General features: G+C 50.3%; 1 protein-coding gene and 1 pseudogene across 3 annotated transcripts; one reads left to right on the top strand and one right to left on the bottom strand.

The window, feature by feature from the left end:
- Window positions 1-1621: 1621 nt before the first annotated feature.
- Window positions 1622-1720, top strand: LOC118572846 (annotated as a pseudogene).
- A 5086-nt stretch (window positions 1721-6806) lies between these two features.
- LOC118572458 (cytochrome c oxidase assembly protein COX19) lies at window positions 6807-14378 on the bottom strand. 3 transcript variants are annotated; one of them, XM_036172096.1, is made up of 4 exons: window positions 14209-14378; window positions 10961-11072; window positions 10306-10376; window positions 7312-7374 (listed from the first exon to the last, which is right to left on the bottom strand). In XM_036172096.1, the coding sequence occupies exons 1-3, from the start codon at window positions 14288-14290 to the stop codon at window positions 10346-10348; spliced, it is 225 nt and encodes a 74-aa protein (XP_036027989.1). In that variant the 5' UTR covers window positions 14291-14378; the 3' UTR covers window positions 7312-7374; window positions 10306-10345. The 3 variants fall into 3 exon arrangements, with proteins under 3 accessions (XP_036027988.1, XP_036027989.1, XP_036027990.1); XM_036172097.1 differs by lacking the exon at window positions 7312-7374 and adding an exon at window positions 8920-8935; XM_036172095.1 differs by lacking the exon at window positions 10306-10376 and having other exon boundaries at window positions 6807-7374.
- Window positions 14379-15080: the final 702 nt, after the last annotated feature.

Below are 15080 nucleotides of genomic sequence, written 5' to 3'. Positions count from 1 at the left end.
GCAAGAACCTTCTTTTACTCCTCAGCCTGCACGGGGACATTGCCATCTGGCTAGAAAACTACACATCCCAGCTCAACACTGGCCTTGAGATAGATACCTATGAGCAGGGAGACCAGCTCACGCCTCGGTGGCCAGGGGCCTGCAGCCCCGTGGAACAGTGGGGGAGGGGGCATCTCTTCCCTGAGTGGAGTCATGTCCTCATAGCTGAATTCCCACCTCTTTCTCTGGCTAGGTTCACAGGTTTGTATGTGGTGACTGTGGTTTTGTGTGGTCAAGTTCTGTGATGGCTGCTGGCACGTTCGGTCTGCTGCTGTGTGCCAGTCCCGGGCTCCTCCGATGACAGACGTAGGACTCACCCATGGCAGGCAAGGTGATGCTTGTCCTCACGGTGGTATTTGATGCTGTAGACTCCATGGACCACTGGCTGAGTCATCAGAGGACACCGGGGAGGTTGGGGGGGATGACAGATCATCCGTGGCTGCCTTGCTTTGTACCTAATGGTGGCTGACTGCTCCATGGTGGCTGGCTCTGGGTATGTGGGCCAGCTGAGGATGGTGGGAAGCAGGATCAGACCAGATTAGATTCTGGACCCCTGGAGCACATGCTACAACTCCCCTCAGCCCATTGGACCCCTAGCTTCCATCCTTCTGCAAAAACAGTGGCCACCGTGAGTTCCTAGTATCTCAGCCATCTCTCGGGGCTCTCTGGGTACAATTTCATGATGTTTGATGTTCGTCTTCCCCGAAGAAATTAAGCCGAGGGTGACATTTGCCCAGGCTACCAGCAGGAGGAGGGGCTTGGCGGAGGTTTCTGCCCCAGGCGCTCCACTTTATAACACTGGGCGAGCGCAGGGCTGTGAAATTTGATTTCACTCCTCTAGAACAGAACAGAGGTGTGCGATTTCACTCCCGGGATTATGACAAAGCCATTTGTTTGGTGGCTTCATAGAAACTTCTTTAATGTTTCTGGCAATAATAAAATCCCGAGTTCTCAATGGTGCTGCATTCGTCTCCCTAAGAGATTGCATTTGAGCACAAGGCTGGTAGGTTCACACCTCACCATAGACGGGGGCTTGTCTTCCAGAGCAGGAGGGAAGCCAGAGGGGACAAAGAGCAAGCCCTGTGGGCCAGGAGAAGGCCACACACATTTACCCAAGGTGCCTCCTCAAATCCAAGGCCATTTCTGTGGGAGCCCACAAGGGTTTCCTAGTGAGCTCTGAGCTTGCTTTACACTGCAGGACCGACCACATTAGGGGATGGCTTGACCATGGCATGGTCACCAGGTGTTTGGGATGGTCTGCACTTGGCTGTGCTGGTGGAGGACTTTTGCTCCAACCCCTTGGCATTCCCTTAGAAAGTCCTTTAGTAGAGACAGCAGGCCCTCCCGAGGCGATCCTGTGTTTCTCTTTCCTCTCGCCATCTAGCTCTCTCTTCTAGCTAATATTTCTCACTTCTCCCTGCTCAAGAGTACCCCGGGGGAAATAAGAGGGAGCTGGTCTCCCTCATTACCTCTGGCTGGATGTGGGAGCATGGGCCTGTAATCCCAGGACTCTGGAGCCAGGAGTTCAAGGCTATCGTTGGCTGTGAGACGCTGTCTCAATTTTTAAAATTTAAGAGCCTACGTGCTTCATCAGCATATACACTAAACTTGGAAAGACTCTGAGATTAGCATGCGCCTGAACAAGGATGAAATGCAAATCTGTGAAGTGTTCTATATCTGTGTGTGTGTGGCATACGTGAGTTTGTGTATGGGCGTGTTCGTGGATGTGGAAGCCGGAGGAGTCTCTCTTGGAGTCTGGAGCAAGACTGGAGGCCTGAAAGCCGAAATGATCCTCCAGTCTGCACCTCACAGTGTTGGAGTTACAGGTGCATGTGTGGCTCTGCCTGGCCTTTTATATAGGTGCTGCGGATTTGAACTCAGATCCCTGTTTGCTCAATAGCCGTTCTTTACCCACTGAACCATCTTCCAGCCCTAAATGTTCCTTTTAGAAGGAAGGAAGGAAAGAGAGAAAGGTAGACAAGTAAGTAGTAGAACACACACACCTTTAATCCCAGCACTCAGGAGGCAGAGGCAGGAGGATCTCTATGAATTTAAGGCCAGTCTGATCTACATAGTAAACTCTAGGCCAGCCAGAGCTACATAGTGAGGCCCTGTCTCAAAAAAATTAAAAATTAAAAAAAAAAATCAATCAAACCAGGCAGTGGTGGCGCATGCTTTTAATCCTGAGCACTAAGGGGCTGAGGCAGGAGGATCTCTGTGAGTTTGCAGCCAGCCTAGTCTACAAATACAGTTCCAGGACAGCTAGAGCTGTTACACAGAGAAACCCTGCCTCAAAAACAAACCAACCAATACAAAACAGAAAACAATCATCCGATCAATAAATAAATAAATCAAGAAGGGTTAGGGTGATAACTCAGTGGGCAAAGTGCTTGTCACACAGGCATGAGAATCTGAGTTCCATCCCCAGGCCCTGTAAAAAGGTAGGTATGGTGGTACACAGTTGTAATCCTAGTGCAGGGGAGGCAGAGGCAGGCAGAATCCCGGGGCCCACCAGCCATCTAGCTTACTTAGTGAGTTCCCTGTCTTAAAAAAAAAACACAAAAAAAACAAGGTGGATGGCTGCTGAGGCATCACACCCAATGCTGACCTCTGGCCTCTGCATATACATGCATGCATAAAGACATGCACATACACATGCATAGAGAAGAAACCAGACTGTGCCCCCACCCCCACCACCAAAGTACCTATGATATTAGGAGACAAAGCTGTGCCCTTGAGGCAATAAACAACTCTAAGGTGACTTCAGGCTAGCCCTCAATGTTCAGGGAGCCTTGTGGAGAATTGGCCAGCTCATACTGTATCCACCCACCATACACACACACAGACACACAGACACAGACACACACACAGACACACAGACACACACACACACACACACACACACACACACACACACACTGCAATGTACCACCAGGAGAAATGATCGGTTGGATGGTATCCACAGGGGATGAGAAATTACAACCAGCCTGTGATTTACAGAGGATATAAAAATACTACTCAACACAGTGAGTTCCTTTTGAGTAAGGATTTTATAGTTTCTATAAAAATGATGCACACTTGTTATAAAATATAATCGTGAAAATTCCAGGAAGGAACCAAGTATCCTCCAGTTCCAGCCCTCAAAGCCTTCAATGTTGCCGTGCTGGGTTCCCAGCATCTCGGTGGAGGTGGATGGACAGAGGAGCCGTCACGGGTGGAACCACCATGACATGTTTAACTTCAGCTGCCCTTGACTGCTAAGTGCGGGGCTGTTCATGTTGTCACTTGCCAGCAAGATGCAGCAAAGGCTTGGGAAAAGGACAGAACTCTGAATGTTGCAGGTATGGCAATGCATACCTGCAATTCCAGCACGTGGGAGACTGAAGCCTGGGCTACACAGTGAGAGCCTCTCTCAAATAAACAAAACAAAAATGGCCGAGGAGAAGGCTCAATCATCAGAGTGCTTGCCAGGCAGGCATAAGGACCTGAGTTGGATCCCAGCACCCTTATTACAACAAAACAAAAACCTGGGCATCTTTACATGTGTCTGTAACTCTAGACCTGTGGGGGCTGGAGACAGGGGGATCACTGGGACTTGCTGGCCACCAATCTAGTCTTTTAGTGAAAGACTGTCTCAAGAGAGGAAGGTGGAGACTGATAGAGCAAGAGACCTGATGTCTTCCTCTGGCCGATGCATACATGCACACACACACACACACACACACACACACACACACACACACACACAGAGGATGTGAGGAGCAACACCTTTTGCTGCCCTCTGACCTTCACATGAACCCATGTGTACTTGGGCACGTGCACAAATGTCAAGAGGACACTGTGTATGACCTCAGAACAGAATGGACACTGGTGACGCATGGCGGCCAAGTCCCCAGCCTTCAAACCTCCCCCAGGGTCCCTTCTGGACAAGAACCACTGACCCAGCATCTCCATGTCCCTTCTGCTCAGCCCTAGAGAGTTGCTCCGTTTCTTTCCCCTCAGCAGGATGAGCGAGGGAGTGGTCAGCTTGGATCTGGTGGATGCTTGCTTGAGGTCAGACTCTGGGTATTTGCGGGGAAAGCCAGTCCAAGAGAGATGCTACGTCTTCCATGTGCCTAATTCCTGAGGATGACCATGTGGCCAATGATATCCCTTTTATTATTTTCTTTGTTTTCTGAGACAGGATTTCTCTGTGTAGCCTGGCTATCTTAGAACACGCTTTGTAGACCAGGCTGGCCTCCACCTCAGAGATCCTGAGTGCAGTGCTGAGATTAAAGGCATGTGCTACCATGGCCTGGCGAGGTCCCTTTTAAAGTCACTGTACTGTGCCCTTTGTGACTGACACCTCTCTGGAGCTGAGATTTCTAGAAGACTTCATATATCACAGTTTGCTGCTAACTTTGGTGACCTCTGATGTCTCTTGTCTGCAGCCACCAACATGTTTGTTAGACCTTTTTTTTTTTTTTTTTTCTATGCTACTCAGAATTAAAAAGTAGGGGCTAATGTAACTTTCCATCTTTCCCAGTAAGGATGGTGGCTGTCAGCTTGCACCGTGAACTCAATTGACCACTGCATGCTTTTCTGCTCGGTTTGTCTGAGGCAGCCACTGCATCCTTTCAACAAGCTCCTGATTCTAGCATTTCTCTGCTTTCTGCAGACACTCAGGCTCACCTTGTCCTTCCCCTGCCTTGACCAGGATCCTGGTTCTTTTGCTGAGATACTGGTATTAGGACACAGCAGACCCGGGACATCATGGCTCCCAGGCCCAGGAAACCATTGTGTGAATGTATCCACCCCCATCCCTCCAACAGCCTCCCACTTAGAGACTGGGTCTCACATGACCTATGCCAGCCCTGAACTACGAGGAGGACCTTGAATTTGTGACCTTCCTTCCTTTGCTTCCCTAGTGTTAAATTATAGCCGGGTACCATGCCTGTTTATGTGATGCTGGGGTTGAAACCCAGGCCTTCATGCCTGCTAGGCCAGCGCACTACCAAGTGAGCCACCTGCCCCACTGTCCATGCCTAACAGCAGCATCTCCCATCCTGCCCAGCTCAGCTGGCTTACTGTTGTGGTCCTCCATACCCAGACTCTTTTGCACTGTCAAAATGAGACATAGTTTACCATGCTGTTGCTCAGGTACCCAATGCAATTCCGTTTACTCTAATTTCTTTTTTCTTTCTTTCTTTTTTTTTTTTACAGTGGATGGCTGTGTAGCCTACTGCACCCTTTCCTTTGAAATATATGAGACTTTACTCATTTAGTGGGGTGTATGGCCAGGCGCTGTGCCCCATCAGCTCAGAATTCTTTTTTTCTTTTTCCAGACAGGGTTTCTCTGTGTAACAGCCCTGGCTGTCCTGGAACTCATTCTGTAGATCAGGCTGGCCTTGAACACACAGAGATCCACCTGCCTCTGCCTCCTGTGTGCTGGGATTAAATGCTTTGCATGTGAGCCATTGCTGCTGACCTGCGCTGTATGGCCAGGCTTAGTAAGAATGTGGAAACAAGCAAACCTTGGGGGTACTTGACTGTGGGTTTAACCAAGAAAGAGTCCTTCTGTGCAATAGAAAATGGGGCTCCCAGCCACTCACATCAACTGGAGCCAGGGCAGCTCATGCCAGGGGCCAGCATCAGCAGAGCCTGTGAAATACCAGGGTTGCTACCTGGAACCAACAGGGTCTCTCTATGTAGTCCTGGCTGTCCTGGAACTCACTATGTAGACCAGGCTGGCCTCGAACTTAGAGATTCACCTGTCTCTGCCTCCTGAGTGCTAAAGATGTGGGCCAGCATTCCTATACCCCCACCCTCATCTCGTACCATCATCAGTCAGACAGGAGCCAGGCAAGCAGTCTGGGCTAGCTCTTCTCCGACAGCTCTGGGAAGGCACAGATCTGAGCCTGGTGGTACCTGGCACTGGCATTTTGTTGCTGTCTCTGGATTCCTGCACACAGCAAAAGCCCCCAGTCACCCGCGTCAGCACAAAGGTACCCGGATGTTCAAACAACCCACAGCTCAGTACTGCTTACGGCTCACACTCCAGGAACACTGCGCTGCACCCGGGGGTCTCAAGCCAGCCATGGTAGATGGGAAAACACGGAGTTCCTGTACCATGCTGGAGAGTAGGAAAGTAACTGGCTCTACCCAGGTTCTAGGGCAGTGCTGGCGTGCCCTATGGAGGCGCACGAGTGGGTTACTGCAAGGCAAACCTAGTTTTAGAAATGTCTCGGAACATCCAGAAAACAACCTTTAGGAGAGAGACATCTGCTGCTACCCTAGAAAAATGAAGTTGTGTTGGTGAGATCCATGAAGCCCGGTGACCAGGGTTCAATCCCCGGGACCCATGTGTGCAAGGAGAGGTGACCCCTGTAAGTTGTCCTCTGACCTACTCACAGGGACAGTGCTCCCCTAAATAAATAAATAAATGCCATTTAAAAAGCAGGAAAGTGGGGTTGGGGATTTAGCTCAGTGGTAGAGCGCTTGCCTAGCAAGCGCAAGGCCCTGGGTTCGATTCTCAGCTCTAAAAAAAAAAAAAAAAGCAGGAAAGTGTGCCAGGACATGGCTCAGGCAGGAGAGTGCTTGCCTAGCATGCAGGGAGCCTGGGTTCTACCCCCACACCACAGGAGCCGGGTGTAATGGTGCACACCTGTGATCCCAGCACCGCAGACCTGGAGGTGGAAGGATCAGAAGTTCTTGGCTACACAGGGAGTTTGAGGCCAGCCTGGGCTACGGGAGACCGTATCTCAAAACACACAAAACAAGAAGTCAAATATGTCAAAAGCCAAATGGTTTCTACTTCCTGCTTTGCATTCCAGTTTTGTTCAAAGAAAAGAACACCAAGGGAAGCAAGCCGGTGTGTGTCTGTGAGCACCAAGTGCAGATGTTCTGCGGTGGCACGGTTTCACCGACAGGTCCTGGCCGGAAGACTCGGGTCTGTGACGGGAAGACTCAGTGTGGAGAGCTGTCCAGGGCTCTGTGGTGTGATGGCCACACAGGGCAGGAGATCTTATCACACCGGTGTTGGACCCTGAGAGAATCCTGTGACATACACACCGAAGAATAAAACCACCGTCTGAAGGGAAACCGAAGGCAGCTGAGGAGACATTTGGGGGAGTGCTGCAGCTAAGCATGTTCGGGAGTCCCCTTGGGGACCCCTCCACTGGGCAGCACAGCTGAGTCTCAGCTCTCCTGGCCCTGTGGACAGAGGGCTCTCTGCTCCAGGCAGCTGGGGACGCGGTTCTGTGGCTCTGCTCTCAACACTCGTCCTTTGCCTCCGCCTTCTCATCCATCATATCTCTAAAGCCCAGCTTTTCCAGTGGTTCCGGGGCCATCAGCTGCCTGCAAGAGAAAGATGCTGTCATGAGACCACGCTCTTATACGCATTCGCATATAAGGTGCCCAGCCTCCCAGCACCCCATTTTACAACAGAAGACCAGACCCAGAGATCAGTGTCCCTCCTACAGGGCAAGGAGCCAACCAGCCCTGTGAGCCCCAAGGTCCCTTCCAGCCACAAGGTCAGACAAGTTCACGAGGGCGGGGACTGAGGATGTAGGCTCCGCTGCTCACACTCCAGGGTCACTGCGCTGCACCCGGGGGTCTCAAGCCAGGCCTGGTAGATGGGGAAACACGGAGATCCTGTACCATGCTGGAGAGTAGGAAGGTAACTGGCTCTACCCAGGTTCTAGGGCAGTGCTGGCGTGCCCTATGGAGGCGCACGAGTGGGTTACTGAAAGCACAGGACTCCATGGGTGTGAGCAGAGCCTGGGAGAGCTGAGGCTAGGTAAGTGTCCCCATAGTTGAGGAGGACCAGGGGTGGGAAGAGCAGGGCTGGTCAGTGAGCTCCAGGCCCCTCCAAAAGTAGGATGGGCAGTCCTGACAAAACCCAAGGTTGACTTTCTTTTTATTTTGTTTATGTTTTGGTTTTTTGAGACAGGGTTTCTCTGTGAAGCAGTCCTGACTGTCCTGGAACTCACTCTGTAGACCAGGCTGGCCTCGAACTCACAGAGATCCACCTGCCTCTGCCTCCCATGTGCTGGGATTAAAAGTATATGCCACCACCGCCCAGCTCCAAGGTTGACTTTCACACACACAAAGCACACACCCACACACACAGCCAAAGGAATGCTTACACTGTGCCTCTGCCTCTGGAGGGGCCCACCTAGAAAGAAGTCCTTCGGATATCTAAGGCAGGAGCCACTCAGATGAGCCCTAGCTCTGGCGCCTTCCCGAGGCATAGCCGTGACTACCTGTCCCGGCAGGGTTCATTCCAAGCACAGTGTGATGGGTTTTCACAGCCTCCTGTCATCTTTACCTCTCTGGAGTCGGGGCAGGAGGGCTGTAGGGCCAGACCCCGAGGTTACCCATGCACATGAGGCCTGAGGAGGGGTGTTTTAATTTAATTTTTATTTATTTTATCTTACCTTTGTTTTTCGAGACAGGGTTTCTCTGTGTAGTTCTGGCTGTCCTGAAACTTACTCTGTAGACCAGGCTGACCTTAAACTCACAGAGATCTGCCTAGTGATGTGATTAAAGACATGCGCCATCACTGCCCAGCATTTAATTTTATTTTTAAGTGCATTTATTTATGCATTTGTGTGTGTGTGTGTGCGTGCGCGTGCTAGATCAACTTCAAGTGTATGTTTGATGATTTCATTACTAACTTGCCTAACAAAATAATGGACCAGCCAAGCATGGTGTCATACACCTGTCATTCTAACACTCAGGAGGCTGAGGCCAGACCTACCAACTAAACAACAAAACCAAAAAAAAAAAACAAAACAAAAAACTTCCCAATACCAGACAAAACCAGAAACATCTTTGCTCGCCTACACTCACCTAGCTCAGGCCTCCCTGTAAGTCACAGAAGCAGGCGGGTCCTTCCTTCCAGGCTCTGAGGCACCTGTTATCATGGTAATAAGTGTGGCACAGACACATGGCGACTACAAGGCCTGGCAACACCGCATCCCACTAACAAACAGGCAAGAAGTCCCTCTGCTGGTCCTGCCCAGAAGCCTTGCCCATAGACCAGTCACTTCCCCGGGGGACCGCAAAGCAGCCATACCCTCTGAGCAATCACAAGAGTCACTGTGATCTGTGCCAGGTGTAGTCAAAACAAGTCTGCTCATTTTTGTTCTTTTTTGGTGTGTGTGTGGGGATACTGTGGATAGAACCTAGGGCCTCACTCACTCTGAAATGCATTACCACTGAGCCACACCCCAGCCCCTCACTGGGAGATTCTAGGCAGGTGCTCTACCACTGAGCCATACCCCAGCCCCTCACTGGGGGATTCTAGGCAGGTGCTCTACCACTGAGCCACATCCCAGCCCCTCACTGGGGGATTCTAGGCAGGTGCTCTCCCACTGAACTATATCCTCAGCCCTGTCTTTCTTATTATGTGAGATAGGACATTAATAAATTGCCCAGATGGTTCTTGAACTCATTCTGCAGCCCAGGCTAGCCTCAAACTCTCCATCCTCTTGCCTCAGTCTCTCGAGCTGCTGGGATGACAGGCCTGTGTTACAGGTCCTAGTGTTGCTCGTACTTGCTGAATTTGGCCAGCTTGTCTGTGGGCACCTCTCCTTTTGCAGACACCCAGACACAGGGACTGAGCCTAGGGAAGGCAGGAACCTGCTCACATCCCTATCCCCAGACTGGCATCATTTGGCCCCTCTTCTAAAGCTCAGCAGAGCCAAGAAGAAACTCCTGGCCACCTTCTGTGGCTACAGGCAGTCACTGAAGCTCAGTGCCAGCCATGTGCCTCCTGGAAGCAGCGAGGTCAGGACAGACTCAAGCACTGTTTGCGACAACAGGACAAGACCTTAGAGTTAGCCGTCTCCACGGCCTGAGCCAAAACCCCCACACTGTAACCCCCACATGCCTGCACCTCAGGGACTTGTCTGGATCTGTCAGACAAAGAAAGCAGGCTTCAGTGGCCTACTGGCGCCCCCCCCATCTTGAGAGATTGAGGTGCCTGAATTCCAGTCTATGCAACTATGACAGACACACACACACACACACACACACACACACACACACACACACACCCGCCGCCCCATGTAATGACACACTACCCGCTTCTTCACGTTCACGGTTTGAATGGCTCTTATTCTAAAGAAAAGCTCCACGGCTCGCTGTTTTTTGTTCTGCTTGAAAGTAAACTTGGGGGAGGGCAAGTATCATCCATCATCCATCACTGCTTACGTCTCCTATTGTCCTCATGACATTCCACAGAGCTTTCAACAGAAGGGACGACGCAGTGCATGTTCTTACGGGCTGAGAATGTGAAGGGCAGAGAAACCCGTCGGCTCAGTCAGCACGGCTGTGATGTACGATTCTGAGAGCTGAAGGAGAGGGACAAAGCTCTGAGGAACGGAGCTGTGGATAGGACTGCCACTCACAAGGAGGTCCCCAGGGCAGGCCCGGCGACCTTGGTGCCACCTCACCTGCCAAGCAACACTCTGATGTGGCCAGGGAGGTGGCCGGGTTGGTAAAATGGACCTGAGTTTTCCCCCAGAACCCACAGAAAGAATGCTGGGTGTGCTGGTGTGTTTGCAATCCCAGCACTGAGAGGCAGAAATGGGAGGACTCCTTGGCTGGTCTGTGGCCAGCCTGGCCTAATTGGTGACCTCCAGGCCATTGGCAGACCTTGTCTCAAAAAAATACTGTGGGAGCTGGGGAAAGAGCTCAGCCATTAAGAGTGCCTGCCGCTCTTTCAGAGGACCAGGGCTTAGCTCCCAGCACCCACACCGTGGCTCACAACACACACACACATACACACTGCAAAAAAAAGAAAAAAAGAAAAAAATCTAAGCAGAATCCTAGGCTTGAACAAGAAGCATCTTGATGGGTATTTGGCAGAACAGGCTGTGGGAGCCGCAGGAAGCTGGGATGGGAACTCAGGGCGGAACTGTGACGGGGTACTCGCCTTTGCATCCTGCACATCAAATACTCTTTAGATTCATTTCTGCACAAAGCATTTTCAAAATTCTTGTCGCGGAGACACTTCATGAATTTTTCTTTAAAGCTTTTACACTCACCTAAAAAGAAAAGGAAGACAGCGTCCTGTTTGTAAAGAAAAGGCCTGACCTGCTCACACAGCAGCCTGTGGGGTAGTGCTAGGGTTTCCATCAAAATCTGTTTCCTTCCTAGGGCTGTGGAAGTGGCTCTGGGGTAGAGTCCATGTTTGGCATACAACCACTTGGGTTCAATCCTTATCACTTCAAAACAAAACAAAACAAACAAACAAACAAAAAGTGGGGTGGAGGGCTGAAGAGATGGCTCACTGGTTATGAACACTGACTGCTCTTTTTTTTTGAATGCCGAATGTCATTTATTAAAGGGGGGAGGAGGTCTTAAATACAGGTTTACAGCATAATGGGAGAACCCCGGAGGGCAGAAGTTCACTTCTGATGTTTTACAATCTTGCATCTAAGCTGTTAATGCCCAATATGCTGGATACACAGACAAGGAGCTTCCCTTAAGCATTCAAGAGGATGGAATCTTGCAGAGAATTAGCATAGGGAGGGTATCAAGGTCAAGGTCAGCAAGCAAGGCAACAGTTACCCAAAACAGGGGCCGGGACCCTACAGGTCCCCCCACCCATTTTACTAAAAATTGAGCTTCTGACTTAGGTTGCGTGGGATGTCAGCATGTCATGTACGTCATGGAGACACCTGTCCAGGCCACACAGGCGTTCTGTCTTAGGTTGGTGAGCGCCCCCCAGGCATTACCCGTCTCCTAATACTCATTATCATACAGGCTCAATTGTGTGAGAGCTGCAGAGTTAACTGTTGCCAAATATCTCTAAGTGGCGCTGAGCTTGCAAACTGTGTGTTCGACACAGAAAAGACCAACAGAAGTCTTGACGAGCCTTACTGTAAATTGGAGTCCTTGTAAGATGGTATCCCAAAAGCAAATGGAACTTGAGTTTGTAAATTTATAACTTTCAAAGCCAATCGAAATGTATATAACTACTAATTTAAATCTGTCATGCCCAAGGCTGAAGAGATGGCTCAGAGGTTAAGAGCATCGACTGCTCTTCCAGAGGTCCTGAGTTCAATTCCCAGCACCCACATGGTGGCTCACAACTATCTGTAATGAGATCTGGCGCACTCTTCTGTGTACATAATAAATAAATAAATCTTTTAAAAAAAATTTTGTCATGCCCAATAGAATGAAAGATTAACTGTGGTAGCTACTTTTGCTGCCAGGGTCTCCACTGTGCTAGCTGTAGTAATCAATTATGAAATGGCAATCCCAGAAACAGTAGTAGTGGTGGTCGTCACTGTTATAACAGCAACAGTGATGTCAAATTCTCTTCTGGAGCATGTGGGCATCCATTGGCATGGACACAACTCCAGGAACATGAACCACCGAGGCCAATGGCTGCTCTTGTAGGGGAACTGAGTTTGGTTCCCAGCACCCACATTGGACAGCTAAGAAATGCCTGTAACTCCAGCTCCAAGGGATCAAACAACCTCTTCTGGTCACCAAGGGTACCTGCACACATGTGGTGTATACACTCAGATGCACACATATACATGCAAAAAATTCACACACATATACACGCAGATACACACACATAAAGTTAAACTCAGACACACACACACATACATATGAAGTTAAAACTTTTAAAATAAATTTTAAAAATGGAAAATTTCCCAATGAAATGTTGGTGAAGAGATAACAATCTAAGGAGATTAGATGGCTCAGTGGGCAAAGGTACTTGCTACCCAGACTGTCAACCTGAGTTTGATTTCCAAGCCCCATGTGGCAGAGAGACCCCCTACTTCCCACAAGTTGTCCTTTGACCCCATGTGTACTATGGCACACTCTCAAACACACTAAATACATAAATATAATTTAAAAAGGCAATCATCTCTAAAACTGTGTCTGGGACTGGAGTCTCCACAGAAACTCACACAAGGCTCAGGCTACACTAACATGCCACCATATAAACACTACAACATCAGCAGCATTTCTCAGGGTTGGTTTTGTTTGTGGTAGGTTTGGGGGTGGGGGGAAATGTTTGTTTGTTTTCTTTCTTTCTTCCTTTCCTGTTTTTTGTTTGTTTGTTTGTTTTGTTTTGTTTTTTGTTTTGTTTTTAAGTGCTGAAGACTGATCTCAGGGTCTCCTGTTCCTGGGCATGCTAGGCCCCAGTTCATGAGACTATCCACAACCTTCTCCAAGTTGTTTTTTTCCTTCGAAGGTTTCAGTTTTCCAAAAGGCACTTTAACTGTAGACATCAGAACTGTGAATGGAAATCCTCTAGGCTGAAGGCACAGTTCAGAGGTGAAGCATTTGCCCAGCATGTGCCAAGTCCGGGTTCCAGCCCAATATTAGATATCAAAAGGCTTTTTGAAAATATTTTCTTTGCCTAATGTTCACTGAAGACCAGAACTTCAAGCTGGGGGGGGGGGTGGGGGTGGTGGCTCCTGGGTTAGCAAGAGGTGGGGCTTAACATTGTGTTCTATTCCAGGGGCCCATCACACTGCTGGTCACATTAGACTTCCAAGTCTGAGCTCTCACTTGGAAAGACCATGCCATGGCAGATGGCTCTCTGAAATAGGGATCCTCACGACTCAGTTTCCCTACCTGAGCTCACAGAGGTCCGGGTACCCAAATCCATCACACCTGACCCTGCCACCCACATCTATCACCTCACATGCTGCCTCTCAGATCCAGTACCTCACACCTTGGCTCTCAGTACCCCATTTCCTGTCATCTACATCTAACTCCTCAGACAGTGCACCTAAATGCAGCATCTCTGACCCTATCACCCAGATCTAGTACCCCAGGCCCTGCCACCCGGATCCAGTACCCCTGAACCTGCCATCTATCACAGAGATACAGCACTCCAAACTGCCACCCAGACTAAGCACCCCAGACCTTAAACCCAGATCCAGCACCCACCCCTAACCCGATCACCCAGATCCTACACCCATAACCCTGTCACCCAATCCCAGCACCCCTGACTCTGCTATCTAGAACTAGTATCCCACACCTTGCCACCCACATCCAATACCCCTGACACTGTCACCTGTCACCGAGAAACAGCATTCCAAACCCTATCGCTCAGACTCAGCACCCCGGACGCTGCCACCCAGATGTAGTACCCCTAACCCTGCCACCCAATCCCAGGCCGCCGGCAGCCTGAGCCTTGCCTCGCCTCACCGAAGTGGTCCAGCGGGAAGCTTCCTTTGTCTGGTGGCCGCGGCTGGAAGCTTTTGGTCCCGAAGTTCATTGCGGTCGACATGACGGCCGGAGCAACAACAGTGAGCAGCGGCAACGCAGGGCGGACGGTCGAACACCGAGCAGGCCCGGGATGCGCCGAGCTAGTCGAGCGGTAGGCCTGCCCAGCCACGCCCCCAGCTCCGCCCACTCAGCTCCGCCCCATCCACCTAGGCCACGCCCCCGCCGTGCTCTGAAAGTGCGCAGTGGTGTTGGCAGTCAGGCGCTTAGCTCATCTTCTGGTACCCATGGGTAAACGAGTCAGAGGGCTGTAGTGCCTCACACCTGTAGTCCCAGCTGGAGGGGCTGAGGCAGGAGAATTCCCTGAGTTTTAGGCAATCCTAGGCTACACAACAAGACCCAGTTTCACAAAACAAAACCGCCCAAAGGGGATCTTCTGTGGTTCAAGAGACTAGAAGTCTGAGCCTAAGGTGTGGGCCATCAGCCCCATTGTGGGCTGCTGTCCCCGCTGCCTGCTCTGGGAGCCCAGGTTCTCCCCCAGCCTCTGGGGGGTTCTATCAATCTTAGGTAATTCTGGATTGCTAGAAACAGTGTTCCTTCTGGGTTTCCACTTCTGGTGGCATTCTCTCCTTGTGTCTGTGTCCAAGAATTCCTTATATGAGGACAGGACCACACTGGTGTAGGGCCATCCCGACAATTTTTTTTCTTTCTTTTCTTTTTTGTTTCATTTCTTTTCTTCTTCTCTCTCTCTCTCTCTCTCTCTCTCTCTCTCTCTCTCTCTCTCTTGAGGTGGGGTTTCTCTGCACAGCCCTGGCTGTCCTGAAACTCACTCTGTAGACCAGGCTGGCCTCAAA

Source organism: Onychomys torridus, chromosome 22 (assembly GCF_903995425.1).
Source record: "Onychomys torridus chromosome 22, mOncTor1.1, whole genome shotgun sequence".
NCBI lineage: Eukaryota > Metazoa > Chordata > Mammalia > Rodentia > Cricetidae > Onychomys > Onychomys torridus.
Note: the sequence above shows the minus strand (reverse complement) of the source record. Positions and strands in the feature narration are given on the sequence as shown.

Bases quoted from the DNA above. Each gene is read 5' to 3' on its own strand.
- LOC118572458 (XM_036172095.1), bottom strand. From the start codon at position 14,290: ATGTCGACCGCAATGAACTTCGGGACCAAAAGCTTCCAGCCGCGGCCA. The intron at 11,073-14,208 runs GTGAGGCGAGGC...TTTTCTTTTTAG, and splicing joins CTTCCCGCTGGACCACTTCG to GTGAGTGTAAAAGCTTTAAA. The intron at 7,375-10,960 runs GCGAGTACCCCG...TTTCTCTTGCAG, and splicing joins TTGATGTGCAGGATGCAAAG to GCAGCTGATGGCCCCGGAAC.